Source organism: Lissotriton helveticus, chromosome 9 (genome assembly GCF_964261635.1).
Source record: "Lissotriton helveticus chromosome 9, aLisHel1.1, whole genome shotgun sequence".
NCBI lineage: Eukaryota > Metazoa > Chordata > Amphibia > Caudata > Salamandridae > Lissotriton > Lissotriton helveticus.
In genome coordinates, this window is record NC_136070.1 from 1,134,445,720 (window position 1) to 1,134,467,334 (window position 21,615).

Here is a 21,615-nt window from a genome sequence, read left to right on the forward strand (position 1 = left end):
TCCTGATATATAAATCTCAGGCCAGAGAGGCCAAAAATGCAAACCCCCCCTCCACCCCCAAAAAATCAGGGATTAGAGGAATGAACCTTGGGAACTGACCATCAAGGCAAACCTCAGGCTGGTGGGTGCTTTTCATATAAGAAAAAAGCGGATATAATCCGGAAAAGGGAAGGAATACATAAAAGCATAGGCCATGGGTCTACGGAAAGGAGAGCAACCCATCATAGAGAACAAGCAGATATAAAAGAGGGCCCTCAATTAATATGGCATTCTTTTGTTTTTTTTTATGTGGACAGCAACCGATGAGGACCAAGTCATCTGCAGAGAAACACCTAGAGGCAGTTCTGTCTATCCAAAGTCCCTTTAAGGCCAGTGAGGGAAATTGGTCTCCTTACTCGCCTGGGATTACTACTGCTATCATAACCAGTGACAAAACTGGTTTTGCTACCCACCTAGAACATTTTTCTGTATATACTGGAACCAACAGTAATGACTGGAGTGAACCTACAGAAGTCGATGAGAAAAAGAAACCGGTCTGGCCAAAATATTGGAAAATCTCCACGATCCAAGCCATGACCAGTGACCATCTGAATCTCCAGCAAGAAGCTGCATGTTTTTTCTCAACAAAAAGGTCTTGTATCAGCCATTCCTGCAACGGACACTAGTTAGCTGCTAACATCACCTTGAAAGAGTTACAAACAAGTTATTGTTGCATGCATTGGAGTTTTAGGATCCTTGATATAATTCCAGGTAGTGTGTTTGTGTTGTTGAATATGAACACGTTTGCAAACTAGCCTCCATGGGCACAATAGAAAAGTAGAGGAAGGTTTGCACCAAATTATATAACATGTTTTTGTTAATACTCTAGTGCAGTGTTCACGAGAGTGCATTGTCCCACTGCAAGCCGCAAGGAGAATACAACAGCACACCAATTTTAGAAGGGCGTGAATGGTGCACTTGGAAAGCAATTGAGGCATTCCATGGGACGATATTAAAATAAATCTTTAACAACGATTTTGATACTCATGTTCTCCTTGTAAGCCGAAATATGTTTTCCTGCCAGTAACAGGAGAAACTAAGGGCCCGATTAGGATGGCGGGCGGACTTCGGAAACGGGACCGACCGACTAGCCATCGGCAGTCCTGCCTTAGGGATTACAATGTGACCGCCTGGGCGGTAGCACCATGTATTCTTTGCATTGTGGCGAGGGCTGCTGGCTGCAGCACAAGCTGCAATGCAAAAAATGCACCCAGTACACATCCCTGCACTACATGGCTGCCACATGGTGCAGGGATATGCAGACGGGGCACCATAGGTGCCCCCCATCACCCACATCGTAGGGCCAGAGGGCAAGGGGTCCCGCTATGCCCCCCCCACCCCCCGAATCCTTTTCCACCTCCTGTTCATGGCGGATTAACCACCATGAACAGGCGGGCGGAAAGGGACATCGTAATCCCTAAGGCGATGCCTGGTAGGCGCAGCCACCATTGAAGAGAATACGGCCCCCTCTGCCACACCGGTGAGCTCAAAGAGCTCACTGGATGCGTGGCGGTCGGTCTTTCTGACTGTCACCTACCCGCCCGCCATTGAAATATGGAGGGCAGACATGATGGGTCCGATGGCGGTGGGACTGCCACCGGCGGGCTGGCGGTGGCGGTCCCACCGTCATCCTAAATCGGGCCCTAAGTGATCCAAAGTTGTGATTAAATAATAATGCTTTATGAAATAGGTTTTCTAAATGATATCAATTAGGAAATTATGAAATTTGTTTTTATTCACCTAGCAACAGCGTTGGCATGAGTGCAAATATATAGAAGAGACTTACAACTGGAAAAAATATGGACTATACAGTCAAAAGACATGGGTTTCACGTTCAGCACTCAGCAGAGGGGGAGGATTTAAAAATCTAGTCAATGAATTAGACTTACTGACACTCTGCTCCAAACTGTAAAACCCTGACTCCCACCTTCAAAGGAAGAGGCACTGGGTCTTTCATAGACCATATCTTAAGATCTTCCTCCTCTCAATCCCTTTTTCAGAGGTTTATCATCAAGGATAGTGGTTATAGCGATCACAATCCCCTTTGTGTATACCTCTGTGGTGTTTTTCTACCCAGCAAATCTAGGGTAAGGGTACTGGGAATTACCTGACCCACAGACGGTGGGCGCTGCCTTAAATGGTCCCAGATTGACCCAGATGCCTTCTACAGGGAGGTGAAACACTCATGTGTAGCCGAACTTGCCCTTTGTGCCCAACCGCAGAGTTCACCAAGGGATGTTCCGAGTGCTTTCAGCTCCATCTCACGCAAAGCAGGGGAACTTTTGAGGGCTCCAGCATACAAGGTACCTAACTCAAACCCAAGATGGTTTGATTCCACTTGCTCCCAGGCGCACGAAAGTTAAAGGAGGCCCTGAAAGTTGTCTCGAGAAACCCCCCATACATACGGGCATGTCGCAAGGGATACAAGAAGGCCCTAGCTACCCGTGAGAGCTCTGAAAGAGGAGGCATGGAGGGAGCTGCTAGAGCCCAACACATTAAGGTCTGGCACACGGTTTTGGGGCATTGTCAACAGACCCCAGTTCTCAGATGATCCAGGCAACATCCTAGGCTCCCACATCATGGAAGAGGAATGGGTGGCCCACTTTTAATCCATGTTTAAGGGCTCCCCGGGTACCCTCGACCAGTCACCCCGGGCAATAAACACAGACTATCTGGTCTTTGTGTTAACGGAGGTAGAGACGGGCATTGAGGGCCTAACTAGTAACAAGGCTCCCGGACCGGACGGAATTCCGCCGGATCTTTACAAATCGGATCCATCCTCTGGGCACCGATCCTGGTGGCTGTATTGAATGCAGCGGCCAGGGACGGTTGCCCCGGATCCTGGGCCATCACTATCATCGTGTCAGTGTTCAAAAAGGGGGACCGAAACTGTACGCACTGCTACCTACCTATTTCTCTCATTGACTCTGTAGCTAAGGTGGTGGGAGGGGTACTATTGCAAAGATTATCACTATGGGCAGAGGAGCATAATATCATCGCCGACACTCAATATGGGTTTCGTGTGGGGTGGTCCACGGTGGCCCAATGTTTAAACCTTTACTTGATCCTTGGCAAGTACACGATGGCCCGCCCAGGGACGATCTACATGGCCTTCATGGACCTATCCTCGGCGTTTGACCGTGTAAACCGGGTCAAATTGTGGCAGTCCATGAGGGCCATGGGGGTGGAGGCCCCTATCGTGGACTTCCTAATGGATCTGCATAGGGATACCAAGGCAAACATTAGAAATGCACAGGATCTTCAGGTTTCCAAGGAATTCAATATTGAAAGAGGGGTGAGGCAGGGTTGCATTTTGGCACTCTTCCTGTTTAACCTATACATTAATGATCTAGAATGAGCCCCGGTAGCTGCGGGGGCAGATTTTCCGCATGTGGGTCGCCGGGGTCTTCCCGTCCTCCTATATGCGGATGACGCCGTCCTGATAGCGAGAACCGCTAGAGCACTCCAATCTCTATTAGATGCATTCCTGAACTTTATGCGGTCCCGTGATCTAACAATCAATAATGCAAAATCTTATGTCCTGCAGGTAGGGGTTCGTCCCACGAAAAAGTATTCTTTCCCCGTAGGTCCTGCAAAGGTCCCCATAACGTCAGTTTTCTCATACCTGGGGGTCCTGTTGGATGATCGCCTAAAGTGGGGGCTGCTCATTCAAAAGAAAAAGGAGGTGCTTAATCGAATTGCTGCCGCTATTTTCAGCTTTGCTGCAAAGATGGGCAAGCGCCCAATTGCAGCCATGCTGAAAATGTATCAGGCAAAGGGTGTGTCAACCGCAAGCTATGGTAGCGAGGACTGGGGGTATACCACAGCAGATGCGCTACAGGTGGCAGAGAACAAGTTTTTAAAGCGCCTGCCGGGAATGCCAACCGGCTTCTCGAACCCGATAGCTCATGAAGAACTGGGGGGCCCTTTTCTATGTGATACTCTTGCCTTGCGTCCCCTAGTGTTTTGTCTCAAGTGCTGGCCAAACAAGGAGCTAAAGCTTACCCAGCAGATTCTAGTGGATTGTATGACTCTGGAACATACGTCCAGAATTCCATGGCTGTAGTATGTCAGAGATCGCTTCACAGAGTTGGGTCGCCCGGAACTCTTTCTAAAACCCTTAACTATAACAAAACTGAGCCGACAGCTATAGTTCTCGCAGCGAGAATGCGCTTTCGCAAAGGCGAGACCTAAAACGGATGTGGAACTGGTAAAAAAAGCATCCACCTGCACCAGGAAGTTAGAAAGAGATGAACAGAAATTATGTAAACCAAGCGTCCATAAATTTCTGACCCTAAAAACCCATCCACTGACTGAGCCATACCTTTTGGGAACAATGACCACCTACGAGCGTTTTTTACTGTCCAGGTCTCGCGACTTTTTCCATCTTTTAATTGCCGTTCCGAAAGGGTGTAGCAGTGTACAGGTGTTAGCACCCTGTGGCTGCGACAATATGTCTCCTCAGGACCTGCTACACTTTATGTTCCTCTGCAAATTACATGAAGTACCGCAGAGACATTTTTTACTCCCCCCTTTTAAAGAGGCTCAATTTTAACCAGGTTCGTACAGCACTTTTGTACTTGCAGCTGTTGAAACCAGACTGCATAATCTTTATCATAGGCTATCTGAAATCCGTGGTGAGAACCAGGGCCTGTCTGGAATAGTAGCTACTTTAGGGGGAAGAGGTACCCATAGTCTCAAGGTATGTCTCTTGTGTGTGTCTTCTATTTTAGCTCATAAATATATTTATTGTACCCGCCATATTTTATCAGCAACTTCTCTTGTTTTATGGCCATGAATTGTAACCTTTTATTGTACTTCTTTATGCGATGTGTATATTTACCGTGACTTTTATGGTTTTCACACTGTAAAACCGAATAAAGTTTTTAAGAAATGAAATGAACATGCCAAACAAAATGGAGGATGCATGCATTACTTTAAGATGAAATGGAGGCAGGAATTGGTCGGTTTCTATATGGTGGTCCTCAGTGATCCAACACAATAGTTTTCTATCTAGCCAATCAGATGTCATTATTGCAATATAGCGCCAAGTCCTAATAAGTATCCATTGAAACATTACAATTTTGGCTATCCAAGACTATATCTTTGCATATTATCAATAAAAAATTTTAAAATTGGTAAAGAAGAAATAATGTATGCATTACTCTATAAAATAGACTTCTCCATTTTCCGTATAGGCCATCTCCCAGTTTTCCGGCAGAGGGCCAAAGTTGTCCTCTTCAGAAGGAGGTAGATATTGCGGTAACGTCTGAGATGATTCCGTGATGGGAACAGAAGAAACACTTCGAACCAATGTTACTGGTGGCTCTGGGGCACTGTTTGTACTGTGCTCTTCGGGCTCACTGGAGTCTGCTATAAGTAACAACAGAACAAAGACTAGTTAGCATTTAGATTAAGTCAGCATATTAATGAGGAAGTCACATCTAGATTAGTTTAAAACTATGCAAAAGCTTCCAAGTTTAGCATGAAAGATTCAATCAATCATTCACAAATGTATGAAAAAACAAATTCTTCAAAGTATAGGTCGGGCAGAATAATTAGAGTAGTAAGTTACATACCCCTAAAGCGCACATCCCTCACATACAAAAATGCTGTATTTAAAAAAAAAACAAATTAATGAAAAAATAAAAGACAGATTTGTTCATGGGAGGCTCATTGGCACACAGCAGTTTTTTGTGCTAAATTCTAGCGCCCCGATCGGCAAGTGTCCAAAACCAAAGCTGCCACCAAACCTCCACTGGATGGAAGTAGCAGGGAGGTGATTTCATCCTAGCTGGTGAAAGGGGGCACAGTCAGTCCCAGGTATGGACACCCGAGGAAGAATAAGTCCTAGCCCAGCCCTCACATTTGGCACGGTATTGCCTACTGTGCAAGAGTCACTAAGGTGCCAAGTAGCATGTAGTAACTTGTTTTGGCACTAAAGATCAGTAAGACCTCTCCCCATTGAAGAAGAGATTGCCTACATACTTCCCATTCCTTTTACAGGTGCACTTGCAGACAAATGTGTCCATCATCAAAAGCAGTCAAGGACGTGCTACATACACTGCACCCGTCCCACCCAACGGTACTTTAAAATTCACCTCAATGCCCAGGAGGCGGCAATACAACCTACAATTACTGCCTGAGTTGGTAACCCCTGTATCGAGTGCCTACAGGTGTTGATTGCACCACCAGTTAGATCAACTAAGAGTCGTCATTGAGTGATATCTCAACTCCCAGAAACCTCTGTACTGGTCACGGCACGTCACACTTAAGCCTTCAAACCATTATAGACTTTGCGACTCTCTGCTAACAATGTAATGCAGAAGTTGCTCCCCGAGAGAAAAAAATACGAATTTGAGAGAGGATGTCAAATGTAGGACTAGCCAGTCTTTCCTGCTCACTTGCAAGAGACTCTACATAACGATTTTACACACACAGATGGCTCATTTTTTTTTTTTTTAAATAATTTTTATTGTAGTCACGCATGTACAGGTCGATACATGTAGTAGTTGCTTCATAAAATCGAGCAGATACACAATATACTTCGTCAAACAGTACACAGCCGTCATGCCCACAACCCGGGGGTTGGGCGGCGATGTTGTCTCAGCTCTTCCATGCCTGACGTTCCAGAATGAGGAGTGGTTAGTGTCCGGAATGTGTGCATAACTACTTTTAGAGTCCTACCAAACTACGCGCTAATCCCCAACTCCCATCCCCTGCGCAAAACCTAAAACTCCCCTCCCTATCCCGTCCCTCGCACCACCCCCCGCCTAAGGCCACGTTACAGTCATTACTGGATTGCTGGCGCCAGCCCCCCTGCATACCTGTTGCTCCTCGGGCCTCAGCCTGCTTCCTCCGCCCCAGCCGCCCCGGGGATCCCCTCCTCGTCCTCAGCCTCGCTGTCCCTGAGCGCCTGCACCATTACTTCCCATGAGGTCGCGGTGTCAGCTGCTGTCTGGCTAGGGGTCCTGCGCGCAAGCTGGTACCTATGCGTGCTGTCAGCCGTAGCCCATTTTAGAAATTCCTGCCGCCACCTCCGCGGAGTAGGCCCCACTGTCGACTTCCAGTTTCTAGTGATCTCCCTCTTAGCCACCATCACTCCCATGTCGATAAACTTACTCGTAAGTTTGTTTTTAGGGGTATGAGGAAACCAGTGCAAAAGACATTCCGCCGGACCATAGTCTATGGATCTGTCAGTCACCTCATTCAGCACCTCCCCAACTTCTTGCCAATAATTCCGCAGGGCTGGGCATGCCCACAACATGTGCACCAGCTCAGCCCCCTCTGCCGGGCATCGGGGACAGGTCGCCGTCTCATCGCCAAAATACCGCCTAATCCTACCCGGGGTCATGTACGCCCTATGCAACACATAGTAGTGGATCAACTGAAACCTAGCGTTTCTCGTGCTGTTGCGAGCCCTACGGACGAGCTGTGCCCACGTCGTGTCAGGTACGTCCCTTCCCAGGTCCGCCTCCCACTTGGCTTTTAGGGATGTGAGAGGAGGGATATTCTCTCTAATCATTCGACCATAGAGGCACGTTACCGCCTTGATCGTGCCCGCCGCCATCATGGTGTACTGGCACGCCGCTGCCGTCCCAGGTTCCTCAAGTCCCGCACCCCAGTGGGCCTGCATCGCCCTGGTTACTGCTGCATGAAGCAGAAATCCCCCTCTCGGGATGCCGAAGCGTTCCGTTAGCTCCTGGAACGGGAGCAATGCGCCGTTCTCAAAGAGGTCTCCAACCATCTGTATTCCTGCTTCCTCCCACTCCAGTAGGCGCGACCAGTCGCCGCCATGTGGTAAGGCCGTTAGCATGCCCAGGGGGATCTCAGGCGCATATGGGCGCTGGACACCCGCCCTCCTGTGGGCCCGGTTCCAACATTGACGGTACGTGCGCTGCTCCAGCGACAGATCCCGACTGTCCAACCGCTGCCGGAGGACTATATATGCCAGGACGTGTCTGGGCGTCCCCCGCAGGCTGGCATCCTCTGGGCCCCGAAACACCCTCGCTACCTCCTGCGTGAAAGCTTGCAGTTGGGCCGCTAGGTAATAAAGCTCAAAGTCCGGCACCGCCAGACCCCCCTCATCTTTCGGGCGAGAAAGCGTGGCCAGCGCCACTCTGCACCGTCCCGCACCCCAAATGAACGTCGTAATTTGAGATTTAAATAGTCTAAAGAAGGAGCTAGGTAGCCAAATTGGGAGCGTCCGAAAATAGTACAATAATCTCGGTAGGGCAACCATCTTCAATAGGGAGATCCGGCCCGCTACCGACAGTGGCAACGTGGCCCAGAAGGCCATGCAGCCCTTCAATCCGCGTACGCAGCGCTCCAGGTTGCCCTCAAGCAAGTCCTCCTGTCTATGGTAAATATGGACCCCCAGGTATTTAATACAGGTAGGGTTCCAGGCCACCTCCGACCGGTGCAGCGGCTGGGCAGCACCCTCCAGCAGTGGGAACAAACTCGTCTTGGGCCAGTTGACCCGTAGGCCCGACATCTCCCCGAAGCTCTCCAGTAGGGCCTCCGCTCTCTGCAAGTCCTCAACACAGTCGCAGAGGAATAGTAGTAAATCATCGGCATATAGCGAGATGAAATGTTGCCCGTCTCGGGCCCGCACTCCGCGGATGTGCCGCCCCGTACGGGCCGCAGCCGCCAGCGGCTCAATAGCCAGCGCAAATAGAAGCGGCGAGAGGGAGCAGCCCTGTCTAGTGCCTCGCTCCACCGGGTAGCGTATGGACACCGTCGGTCCCACCCTCACCCTTGCTATCGCCCCCGCATATAGGACCTTCGTCCAATGAATGTAGCCAGCTCCCAGCCCAAAGCGCTCCATGACAGCATAGAGGTAGTCCCACTCGAGGCTGTCGAAGGCCTTTTCAATGTCGACCGAGAGCACCAGTTCCGTCCCTGCCCCGCCGTCCAGCCCGTTCATGAGACGGACAAGCCTTCTGATGTTTATTGTGGTGTTGCGCGTTGGTATAAAACCGTTCTGGTCGTCGTGCACAAGCCCCGCCATGTGAGGTAGGAGCCTCGCCGCTAGTATGGAGCTGAGGATCTTATAGTCCGCGGTGAGCATAGAGAGTGGTCGATAGGACGCTGGGTCGCTACCCTCCCTGCCGGGCTTCAGTAGCGGGACCACCAACGCCTCCCGCATCGACTGTGGTAGTCGGCCCGTCGCCTTGGCCTCCTTGTAGACGGTCAGGAGTCGTGGTGCCAGTGCGTCCAGATATTTGCTATAGAATTCTATGGGGAGCCCGTCTATTCCCGGCGATTTGTTCCTTGCCATGCGCCGCACCGCCGATCGTATCTCCCCCACAGCAATGTCCGACCCTAAGTCTTTCGCCTGCTCATCTCCCAGCCGGTGTAGGGGTAGGTCAGCCAGGAAGGGTTCTACCAGCCCCATCCTGTCCCCTGGGGCACTCTTGTACAGGCCCTCGTAATATTTCCGGAAGCCGTCGACTATGCCCAGTTGAGTGTGTTGTAGCACGCCCGCCGCATCCCTCAGTTGAAGTATGGGAGCGCATCGTCTTGTGGGGTTCGAGAGCCATGCCAGGAGGGTGCCCGCTTTATCGCCATCAACATGGGAGCGCAGCACATATCGCTTGTAGTCAAAGGCCCGGAGCCTCTCCACTTCAACAGCTACCGCCTCCCTAGCCGCACAAAGTATCTCCTGGAGTTCTGGGTGTCCAGGCCGCCCCCTTTCCGCCTCCCTCAGCTTTACATCCGCCTTAGCCAAATCGCCCAACAACACTTTCCGCACACCTACATAATCCTTGATACAGATACCCCTCACCACTACCTTAAAGGCGTCCCATTCCGTCGCCCTAGAGGCCGCCGTCCCTTCATTCTCCGTGAAATAGAAGGCCACACCCTCCGCCAGGGCCTCCCCGAAGAGGGGATCCTCCAGGGTCTCAGGCCGCAGGTTCCAGAGCGGAACCCTGGGCCTCTCTGCTATCCACGCCAGTCGAACCAGGAGTGGATTATGGTCCGATATCGTCCTTGACAGGTACTCCGATCCAGTGACGCATGGTAGCACCCCCCGGGAACAGAGTATCGTGTCCAACCGGACATGCAGATCATGCAGGCCAGAGAAAAAGGAATAATCCCTGTCAGTCGGGTGCTGCCCTCTCCAGACATCCATAAGCCCCCAGCTCTCCTGCCAGTCCCTCCTACCTCTAGATAGCCTGTAAACTGGAGAGTCACGTAGAGGGGGGTGGGACCTATCCAGCAAGGGGTCGGCAATGGAATTAAAGTCGCCCCCCAGCAGGACCGGGCCCGCCAGGGAGTGGGCCAGCGTCCCTGAAAGCGTCGCGAGGAAAGCCAACTGGTCCGTGTTCGGGGCATATATACATGCTAGCACTATATCTCTACCTTCCAGCTTCCCCTCCGCCACCACATACCTCCCGTCCTGGTCAACCCATTGACGCGTGAGCTGGAAAGGTGTGCCTGCTCTAACCCAAATGAGTACTCCCCGCGCATAGGCCGAGTAGCTTGTGTAAAAAACCTGTCCCCGCCACCTCCTTTGCAGCGCCGCCCCCTCTTGTCGTGTAAGATGCGTCTCCTGCAGCATCGCAATGTGTACCCCCCTGCGCACTAAAAAGGCATGCACTTTGTGTCTGCGCTGCATAGTATGTAGGCCTCGGACATTCCAAGTAATACAGGTCAACCCATTCACATTAGCCATTGTCCCAGCAATCCGGTCGAAACACTCCCTCCAGCTCCAGCCCGTCGACGGTGGTGGTGCCCCCCCTGAACAGAACAAAACTTCTCAACAGCCCTTCCCATGGTACACCCAGGGTCAACAATTTCGAAAAAAGTAAACAATCCCCAACTGTGGAGCCCCCCCCCCTCCCCCAGAACAGGCCCCAATATCGAGATATCAGTCCCCATCCAAACTCCCACACCTGATGACCCAGGTCTCAACTACACAGCCGTAGCTGTGGGTGCCTTAAGGGCCTACGGAGCGCGGCTTCGTCCAAAGGGGGGGGCCACGCCGCCCAGCTCCCCGCCTCCTCCCCAATTCCCAAGAACCACTCAGCCCTGAACCCCTTGGTGTGCCCCGACCCCCGCTATGTACATAGGCAATGGTTCCCCTCTCAGCCCTTCAAACATTACCCACACAGCAATGCCAGCAGTTCATATATTCAGGATCTCGTCCGCCGTCTGCGGTGTCACCAGCGGTCCCTCCGTGCGGTGAGTCCCCGAAAGATCCGACTCCGAGCCAGAGGCCGATACAAGAGTGTCCGAGTCCGTGGCCCCTCTAGACCCGGGGCCCTCCGCCCGTCCGAGCTTCTCCACTTCCAGCAGCGCGGCCTGCCGTTCCGCTTCAGTTTGGGAGGTTGTCGGACCCAGCTTTCCCCGCCCTCGATTCCACAGTCTCCTCGATTTCCTCAGCCGTTTGGGCGAGCGTTCCCTCTCCTTCTCCCGCTCTTCTCTCGCCTTGGCGCCGTCAGTCCCGGCCTTGTATGATTCCCACCAGTCCCAGGCTTCCGCCGACGTTGCAAAGAATATCGCCTTGTCGTCCACTACCACTCTTAGCCTGGCTGGGAAAAGCAAGGAGTAGGCCAATCCTTCACTGCGCAGCTCCTTCTTGATTGTGAGGAAGGAGGCCCGTTGCTTCTGCGTCTCAAAGGTGAAGTCCGGGAAAAGCGTGACTCTACTGTTCGCTATCTGGAAAGGGCCATCCTCTCGAGCTTTCCGCAGGAGCAAATCTCTGTCCTTGTGGTGCAGTAACTTGGCTATGATCGGTCTGGGTGGGAGCCCAGGCTTGGGAGGTCCCGAGGGGACTCTATGGGCACGCTCCAGGGTGAAGAATGGCGAAAGCCCTACCGGGGCCACCACTGTTTTCAGCCATTCCTCCATGTAGGCCACCATGTCCCCCGTCCCCTCCGTCTCTGGCACGCCTACGATCCGCACATTACCGCGTCGGCTTCTATTTTCTGCGTCCTCCGCCCGCCGCTCCAGGGTGCGTATGCGGTCTAGGGCCTCAGTCAGCTTACTCTCCATCGCCTTGTGTGCCGGCGCCAGGTCGTTGAGCACCACCTCCGCATCCTTGACCCTGTCCTTCAGCTTGTCGTGGTCCGCCCGGAGCAAGCCCAGCCCCGTCGCCACCTGCACTATATCGTCATGCAGCGCGTTTCTAGTGGCCGTTATGGCGTCCAATATCCTGTCCTGCAAACGCTGCAGGTCAGTCTGCTCAGCGGGGCCCCCTTCTGCTGCATCCGATTTCGCCACTTCCACCACCTTGGTTCCTGGCTTCCCCATAGTAGCCGGCCTCTCCGCCCACGCCTTATGCGGCTGCCTCCTGTGTCCGGGCCTCCTCTACGTGGCTAGCTTCTGCGTGCTATGGGGCCCTGCCGTATCCACACTGCGCCCCAGAGGTAGCGTCCGCCGTGGTGCACAATCCCTGAGTACTGTGGAGGAATGGTCACTCTGCTCCTGAGCGGCGTGGTGGGTTGGTCACTCCACCGGGAGTCCGGCGCCGCCTAAGGCCCTTCTCCGGCCCACAGGCTCCACCGTTATGCCCCCTTGTGCTCCGCGGGCCTCCGTTGCAGGGGCGAGCCCAAACTACACAGCGCCGTGCTCCGTCCCCCGTGAGCCCCCTCTCCGGGCGTCCCCCGCTCACCTGCCGGCTCTCGTGGCGCTCAGGGCTGGGTCGGAGATCCGGGTCCCACCTCCTCAGCAAAGGAGTCTGGCCGCAAGCTTCGCCCGCAGCGGCTCACCCGGGTAGTCTTCCCCGCCCGCTCTTGCGACCGCTGCTCACCGCAGCCGGGGTCCGAGGATCGTCCCTCGCTGTGTGGGGTCCGTCGCTGGCGGCAACCGCGCCTCCTCTGTGTGCACCGGCAGTGCGTTCTGCGGCACAGCCCACCGTTCTTCAGGGCCCCGCCGCGGCAGCCATCTTGCGCGGCGCCTTCCTACTCTCCGCTCCAGCGGCCGCAACGGTCGGCTGTCGTACACGGTGCTGTGACGTCGCTGGCCGCCCAAACCTCGTCCAGCTGGTCACCGCCGGTCACTCTATCGGCGCCGGGGCACACACGGACTCTTCGGCCCTCCTTTCAGGATTCTCGTGGGGAAGACGCACGGAGCTCCGAGCTCACGCCGCCATCTCCCTCGGCACTCAAGCCACGCCCCGTCACACAGATGGCTCATGATGGTAACCAATAAACTCTGAAAAGCAATTATGGGTCCATAAACTGTACTGCAAACAACCTTGTCTGATGAGGAACTACAGCAGGCAAAATAGCAGCCAGCATCATTTTGTACATGAAAATTGAAAATGGGCACCTTCGATCTAAAAAATACTGTGATCATGTACCCCTACTGATTACGATACCCAGGTGTGCACTGGAATACAAATTTCAAATAGTCTACTGTGGGCGTGCACAACAAATTAGTGAGCAGGCATCTGCACTAGATATTCTAGTGAATTGGGACAACATTGTCAAAAATATTTGGCCAAGCATTAGAAAATGCTGCAGCAGTAATTGTGAGACAAGATACTGCACTCTCTCTGTAACTGTTAGTACAAAGTCTTGACCTTCAGAGAGATCTACCTTTAACGTTGCCTTGGATGGGAACTCAGCCTCTGCATCCTCTCCAGGATCATCTACACCTTGGCAAGATCTCCCCTAAAACCAATAGATGTCTACCACTTTGGTCAGTAATGCCTTTGCCTATGTGTCGTCAATTTCCAGTCAAGTCAGTAGCTTTTGATTGTCACCACCAGCGGCACCCAGATAGAAGACTTCTGGCAATGAAAAAAGCGATGACAAATGAATGGTCAGAGATAATCCGTGCAATACCTTTTGTTTTGTAGCCCTAGTGATTACAGTTAAAGTAAAAAATTCGGACTAATGCTTTAGCCTCAGAACCCTGACATAAATGAAGATGTGGCAAGTGTTTTTCACTCAGACTCTAGAAGTGTTACTGTGTCAAGTAAACGGTCCTACAGGACAAAGAAAAAAAATCACAAAATTAACAATTCAGGAACATGCTTCAACCAGTTTCCCTAACCCGAACAGGGCAGTCTAGCGTAGCATCTGTGGTTGAACCCCATAGGTAGTAGTGAAGGAGAAACAAATGAAGGGATTTTTGTTTTTGTTTAAAAAAAAAATCAGGACCTTAAATGTTAATTGCACCAGAGGAAACAAAAATGGACCAGTAACATCCAAGAACAGAAGCAACAGAAGATTGGACACCTGAGACGTGGCACTATGGACAAACAGTGCAGTTTGTAAAAAAAAGTGGGAACAGCGGAATGGGAATACTCCTCAAAAACAGCAGTGATACTAGTATGCTACTGCAATCAGTGTGAAGTGGGAATTTAAATATGGTTACCTCAACCTTTTACAAGAAGTCCTACCAGTAAGGACAAGAGTTGAAGTCAGTCCACACCACATGATCAAAATAAACACACATCCTGCCCCAAAGTTGCTTATTTCACATATGAGCCTGGTTGTACTCACATAGAGTCAAAAGATGTCCACAAGTGGAAACTCCAGAATTGTAGAATCTTTTCAAAAGCCATTGGACGCCTGCTAGAAGTAGGCATGAGTCAGAGGAGAGCAGTCAGTTTGGATACTTTGCTTTACCAGGAGTTGGAGTGAAGGGAGGAGTAGTTCCAAATGAAGGTGCCTACCCCAAACAAGCTGAGACTCCTTGCACAGCACAATATATTTATAAGATGTCAAGTTGTCCCGTACCACTGGTAAGACACCCCGCTAATCTGATCTTTTGGCAAAAATCTCTCTGCATGCTGAGATTTGTTTACTTATAATGGGAAAAACAAAACTAAATGTTCACCATACTGAGAAGCTGATTTAGATATCGTTGAAACTCTTCCAACCGACTCGGGTCCGAACAAGCAATTCCGATGCTTCCGTACATCGTTGGGTCAGACTCCCATGGACTTAAATGGGAGCCTGTGTTCCGAACGAGAACAAAGGCTCCCATTAAAAAAAGGGGTTGTTGGGGAAAACTATGGACACTGGGACGGGCACTCCATGGTGCCTGCCACACTGTGCATGGTGGTAAAGGTAAAGAGTGATCACATGGGTACCGCCACAGGTCCCAACCTGAGGCCTCCGGGTGAAGGGGGGTATTTTATGTGCTCCCAAAGTCAGATTCCAACAGCTATTTCGTGTTGACAGACCGATTCGGAACAGCTGTACGAATTGGTCATTGTAATCGGTCGTTCGGAAACCATGTCCATAGAGCTGAACGATTCGTCTCCGAGCGAATCTGCCTGTCCAAATCCCATTCAGAACCGATTCAAACAGCCTGAAAAGTTTCCTTTCATCGTAATTGCTCATTCGGAAATGTGTCCAAATCGGTCGGTAACAGATTCTGAATAGGACACATGAATCCCTTTGGGAGCCTTTCCGGACGGCATCGTAATCGGCCCCCAATTGTTAGTTGAAATGCCAGCGCGCTGTGGAAGGAGTCTTATGCCCTCATCAGGGGTATCAATCGCAATATAATTACAACCACACTGAGCTATTAGACAACTCAGAATTGCTACAGCAATGTGGTCTAGAGAACACCAGGCATTATCAATATCAGGAAGAAAAGCAACACTTTATTTATGAAAATGCAGGAAATTCTATCCAATTCTATAGAAATTGCTGTGAATCCTGCGATGTTGAGTAGAAATTTGTTTGCCAAAGATACTATATCCATCAGCAGAAGCATCACAGATGGAAAACATTTTTCATAACTTAACAAATGGTGGGATGGTGCACATCAACCATTGTTTGCAGCAGAGCAATGATTGCACAAACAAAGGCAAAGCCAGTGGCATAAGGAAGTATAGCATGATAACTGATGGGAGAAAACCGTAAGAGTCATTTAAGTTCCAAGATACTCTTGACTGGAGAAATCTCACGAGCACGATGGCAACACTCACTGTTTCAAAGGTTGTTTTTTTTTTTAAAGGAGCAACTGAAACCTTCTCTTATTCGTTTCAAGGCCAAGAAAATTTGCATCGATGGAGTTTGCATAGATCTACACACTTGACCCCAGAGTTGACAGCTAGATCAGCCTTCATTCTAGTTCCCTTTAATAGAGCTAGAGTAGGTTACACATTGTTTTAAATCTATTTGTTTCAGACACTTAGAGATAAAGTGATTTTTCAAGAATCACAAAAGATTGAGCCGAGGCTGCGATTCGAACTTAGGGCCTCATTTGATGTCGGTGGGACCGCCACTGACAGGCTGTCAGTGGTGGTCCCACCAACATACAGACCATTGGTCAGACACAGCATATGGTGGACAGATTGCTGCCTCAGACAGTCTCAAGGGGCCCTTTGGGGCACTGGTCAGACTCTAATCCCAACAATGGAGGCGGTGCCTGTGCAGACAATGCAGTAGAGATTTGGGTATCCATTTCTCACTACCTTTTCATGACGGTCACACTGCCATGAAAAGGCGGTTGGAAAGAGACTTTGGGAGCCCCAAGCAGGGCCCCCATCCCAAGTAGGCCACATGTGGTGCCCCCTAAACATCAATGCACTGTGTGCCAGGAACCACATTTGCATGGATGTTTGAAAACATGCCTTTTTCTACTGGGGCTTGAGCCCTTTTCAAGGCCACAACCAAAGCCACAGAAGAAAAATTTAGTTTGACCTCCTATATAGCGGCCTTATCAAAATATGGCAGGTGGGACCGCCGACTACTTGTCTGGTGGTCTCACTCTCACTGTGATGGCGGTCGGACGCTCCTCCGACTGCCATCGTAATGAGGCTATAAGTTTCAATTATTGTAAAATTGCCAGCTCTAGCCACTAGGCTAAATCTCCTCTTTCTGGGGAGACACCTTTGTATTTCTCGCTCTCTCTTACAATTGCCTAAAGACTTGTATGGATATTATTAACTTAAGCTAATTGAAAATAGTTGTTTTCAAACAGCTGTTACTCCAATTAGTGAATTTGTCTGAACATTTAATAGTGTAATCAAATATACAAATCACCTCAAAGTTGTGTCTCTGGGGAAACGTGGGTGGTACATCTTCACCGCTCTTTTATCACTCTAAACCTTAATAATAGTTTCATGTCCAAGAATAGGTGTGGGGGATTGCTCTCATTTTCTGTTTCGTGCACCGGCTAAACGCCCAGTTACATCCTACAATTACTAAGTGACACTGAGAACCACCAGTCCTATAAGTGTGTGTACACACACACACACACACTATGCATGTGTGTGTTTATAGTGCTAGTTACCCCTAAATAATGCTCTAGGTGGGAACATTGGCGCTATACTGCAGGGAAAAAAGTTATCATAAAGGAACAATTAAAAGTAAAAAAGTCTGTGAAGCAGCAATTACTAGGTGGTTCTAAAATAATTTATCATACATCCCTCTTTTCAGGTGCAGTTGGCACAATCCACTGCCCCGTGCAACGGTATAACTAACACCACCAGTGGCAACGTAGATCAATACACATCCGGTCTTCAATTTTGGTGAGCAGAGGAAATTTCCTGTGTTTCATAGAAGAAATATGCTTACTTCATTATTTCAGGACCACGAAGTATTATTTTCCCACTTCTGATGAACCAAGCATATCCTCACTTCCATAAGGAGTGGAGAGGGAAGTTCCTTATATGAGCTTCAAAAGGTAGGAATGTGGATCTGGCTGCATTCTGGGTTGGTTAAGATTCAAGATAATTTTGAATGGCTAATCAGAAGGATCAGAAACTGTGAAAAATTACATTAGAACAGAAGACAAAGCTTGCACTATAAACAACTGCTTTCTTGTGGTTTTGGTCTGTAACGCAAGAGCCTAGCAGATCAAACCGGTATGGTCATTGTGTCTTCTTGAGAGCATAAGTGTATTTAAATCAGTGTACTAAGGAGTTTGGCATAGGTTTCATCCCTTCCATAGGAGCTACAAAGACTAAGGGATGTTATCCATTCAGAAAGGGTATTTTTGAGGACCGTCATACCAACCAGGAAAGTGGGGCTAAGGCCAGAGTAGAGAGAATTCTTTTTCTCAAATACATGTGGTGCATCATCTTTTAAATGCAGGAGGATCAATAGAGGAGGACTTTTAATATCACTGAAGGGTTGAGTTTTAAAGACAATAAGTACTGCTCACACTACGGAAATCATCACATGGACTGGACGATCTGGTAGTAATTCTGAATTCATCCATAGCTTTATGGAGAATGGTGGATGCAGTCAGGAGTGTCGTAAAACATTATTTTTGTGGATTTCTGCTCGTCGAACTTTGCCAGATGAATAACTGAAAGCTTTTACAGATATTTCTTATTTAATGGCCAGAAAATCATCTTTGCACCCAATGGGTCTTAGAAAGATGACATCAGCAGGTTTCGTCTACACAAGCACTTCTGAATCTAACAGATACAAGGCTGGCCTTTGGAACTGACAAACCAAACTCATATGGCAGTGCATCCTGAAACTTAATCTAAGAGGAAACCTCTATTCTTTATTTCGAACTATTAATTTCGAGGAAAATCGAGTTTTAGGTTAGTCTGGGAGTATTTGTTTGCTTAGGCTAGTGCTTTTTAAAAAAGATGTGCTGGGTTGACACTGCTAGATTGTTTAACAATGTGGTTCCTTTCAGAGATACCGTAGGAGCATTGTGCTTCTTTTGACTGTTGCTGAGTTCACCAAAAATACTGAAAAGCAACAGTATAGAAAATAGGCCATGGCAAAACACGGGGCCATGACCCCAGAATTTAGGACCTTCTTCTATGAATCTGGTTATGATGACAAGATAGTAGGCACAATCTCCAGCTGAAAGTGAAGCACCAAGGAGACAAATGCACGTGCAGACAAAATTCTGCATGGTCTGCTTTAATAAACCCAATATTCCAGGACATTTTCCAGATACAGTCAGAATATACTGCGGCACAGGCTTGAAATAATACCTAACCCAGGAGTATTCTTCAACATTACAAATACACAGGTTTTTAATGCTAAACATTTTCCTGCATAAAACAACAAATCATGTAAAGAAGGTGGCTCTGTAGAGTGCCAAGGCCGCCCCGACTAGTGGACGACGAGCCTATGGTGGGTTGCCGGTCCTGGCGGCAGCTGATGACGCCGCCAGCACCAGCCTATAAAGCACTCACGCATTTGTCACCAGGTGCCCAGAAGTGTTTAAACACTTCCCAGTCATCAGGAACTGGTTTTGGCCGGACCACGCCTCTTTAAAAGGGGTTGCAGAACGGTACAGCGGTCTCTCTTCACCGCCTCTACTGACCGACGTGGTCGGCTGTCTCCACGGGCAATTTCTAATCTGTTTTTTTGCCTGCCCACCATCGCCTTTGAGGCAGTGGTTTGGTGTTGGTATGAAAGTTCTCCTGTTGCAGATTGCTCTGGGATTTTGTTTCTTCCTTTTCAGCTTCCAGGAATTTTAAGGATATTGTGTTTGTGGTCTTGTTTCTGTCCATTTGCAATTTTAACCTCAATTTTTCCTGCAGTGAATAAATGTTTGTCGTATTTTTGATGTCAGTATCCTTGGTCTGCGTCGGTGAAGTCACGATTGGTGGGACATTTATGGTTTATACAAGGCATCCTTTTACTCTGGATAGGTGGGGACAGCGGTCTCTCAGGGCCCTCCAGGGGGTGCTTACGGCAAGTCGGCTAGAGGGTGCGGGGGTCGGGGACTGCATGCTGCTAACAGATCATTTCAGCCAATCCCCACACGGGTGCATGGGCGCCAAAGCCAACAGCGCAGCCGGGGGCAGGGGGGGAGGGGGGAGAGTTGTAGTTGAGGGTGTAGGGGGCGCCCGAGGTAGGGCACCTTTGTGGGCAGATGGGCTCCCCGTACAAGATCACTATGGGGTGGACCTCACAGGTAGACCAGTCATGTCACTCATCGGCTCAATGCAGGATGCGCATGGCCAATGACTAATTTGCAGTTAGGAATGGCTATGTATTAGCGTCTCTGTTAAGGTTAGCAATAAAAAGAAATTGTAAATATTCATGTATGAGGAATTTGGTGTTTCCGCATAATAATTTGTAAAATTATATTTTTATGTTTTATGTGTGATAAATATGGCCGGGGTTTTTACGAACTCTAATGCAAAGTTTTTCTGATAGGAATGGGTGGTGTGAGTCTCTGCCAAAGAGGGAGTGATGGGGAGGAGGGATCCATAGTTGCTCTCGATCACATGTTAAGGGGCTGGGACTTGGCAATACCGGACCATATAACTGGTAGCCACTTTGTCCAGGAGGAGCAGTCCACACACCTAGCAGAGAGTAGAGACCAAGCATCCCAGGCACTCCAGGAATCCAAAGCCTTGCACCACTCCTACTTATCTGTCAAGGGTCCTCCGGTGACAAGGAACACTTGTAGCCACACTTACCAAAGCGTACCCTTGGCTTAATAACCTAGGTGAATCCCCCAGGGGAGGCCTGTAATTGTGAATACAAGCTTCCCTTTCCACCGGAAGACCCATGAAGCATACGTTTTGCCACATATGTGTATTAAGCAGTAATACCACGTAGATATCAAACAGGGACACCAGGTAGGTGTGATCAGTTTATATTGATCATTTAGCATTCAGTGTGTGCTGGAATTGTTTATGAGCACTACTTGAGGAGTGGAATCAGGGAGATAGATCCTTGGTCCTGATAAAAAGCCAAGGGGATTGGCTTGAAACATGTAGACTGGTAGGTACATTATCACCTAGACTTCACATTTTTCCCTGTTTTTTAATCATACCGCCTGGAGGATTGATTAAAAGATTCACGAACCCATTAAGCAGGGATCTTTCACCTTCTACAAGAAGATTCCCTCCCACTGCTATTCACTTTTATCAATATAATACCATTCAGTGCTCCTGCATATCTCACAGGTTTCAGCATGTTACGTCCCACAGTAGAACGGAATGAACCAGATGATTAAGCATGCCACCAAGGGACAACCCTGGCGGGGGAGGGTTATCGAAGAGAACGGGTTTTCTCACCATTCTCTCGGGGGTTCATATACGTCAGAACGTACAGATTTTTTAGTTTTTTGCTGAGTAAGGAGGACGGGACCTTTTTTGTTGACTTATCTCTGGTCTTCCCCTGTTTTTTGATAAATTGGGGCTCCTTTCCAGCCATAACTATTTTTAGCTTGTTCATCCTAAATACTTCACAATATTTCCGAAGTCTATCAGCCTTTTCTTTAGTTTAGATTGTTCTAAGATATATAAGTAGCACTGAAAGTGGACAACTGCGATTCTTTTTTGATGTGGTCTGGAAGTGGAAATCTGGACGTGCACAAGGCAACCACAGTTACACAAATCAAAGCAATGTAGTGAGGGGGATGTAGCAATGTAGCTATTCCAGCGAGAGCACTTTTCAAGCAGCGCTTGTTTGTGGCAGCTCCTGTTTTTAAAACTTACCCGTTTTTTGTCTTTGCGTGTCATTTCTTTTAGACACTTATCCCCTGTTTTTACTCGCCTGGCATCGCACACCCCCACCTCTGTCATCACACTCGCACTCTAATCGTGGCATTTCACCGCGCTTTGCGGGTCCTTCGTCCCTGACTTGTGGCGGCCATCTTGGGTGAGTGGGTGCTAGAGTGGCTGCAAGTCCTTCCTCTATTTTGGTAGGACAGTACTTAGGCAGGCAA

At 49.3% G+C, this 21,615-nt stretch overlaps 1 protein-coding gene across 12 annotated transcripts in view; it reads right to left on the bottom strand.

The window, feature by feature from the left end:
* MAGI1 (membrane associated guanylate kinase, WW and PDZ domain containing 1) overlaps positions 1-21,615 on the bottom strand; it is a 1,290,512-nt gene that overhangs the window by 287,393 nt on the left and 981,504 nt on the right. For all 12 annotated transcript variants that reach the window (XM_078661551.1, XM_078661549.1, XM_078661547.1 and 9 more), the window contains one exon: positions 5,205-5,412. In XM_078661551.1, the coding sequence (XP_078517677.1) occupies positions 5,205-5,412 (208 nt within the window). The remainder of the gene's footprint in view (positions 1-5,204; positions 5,413-21,615) is intronic.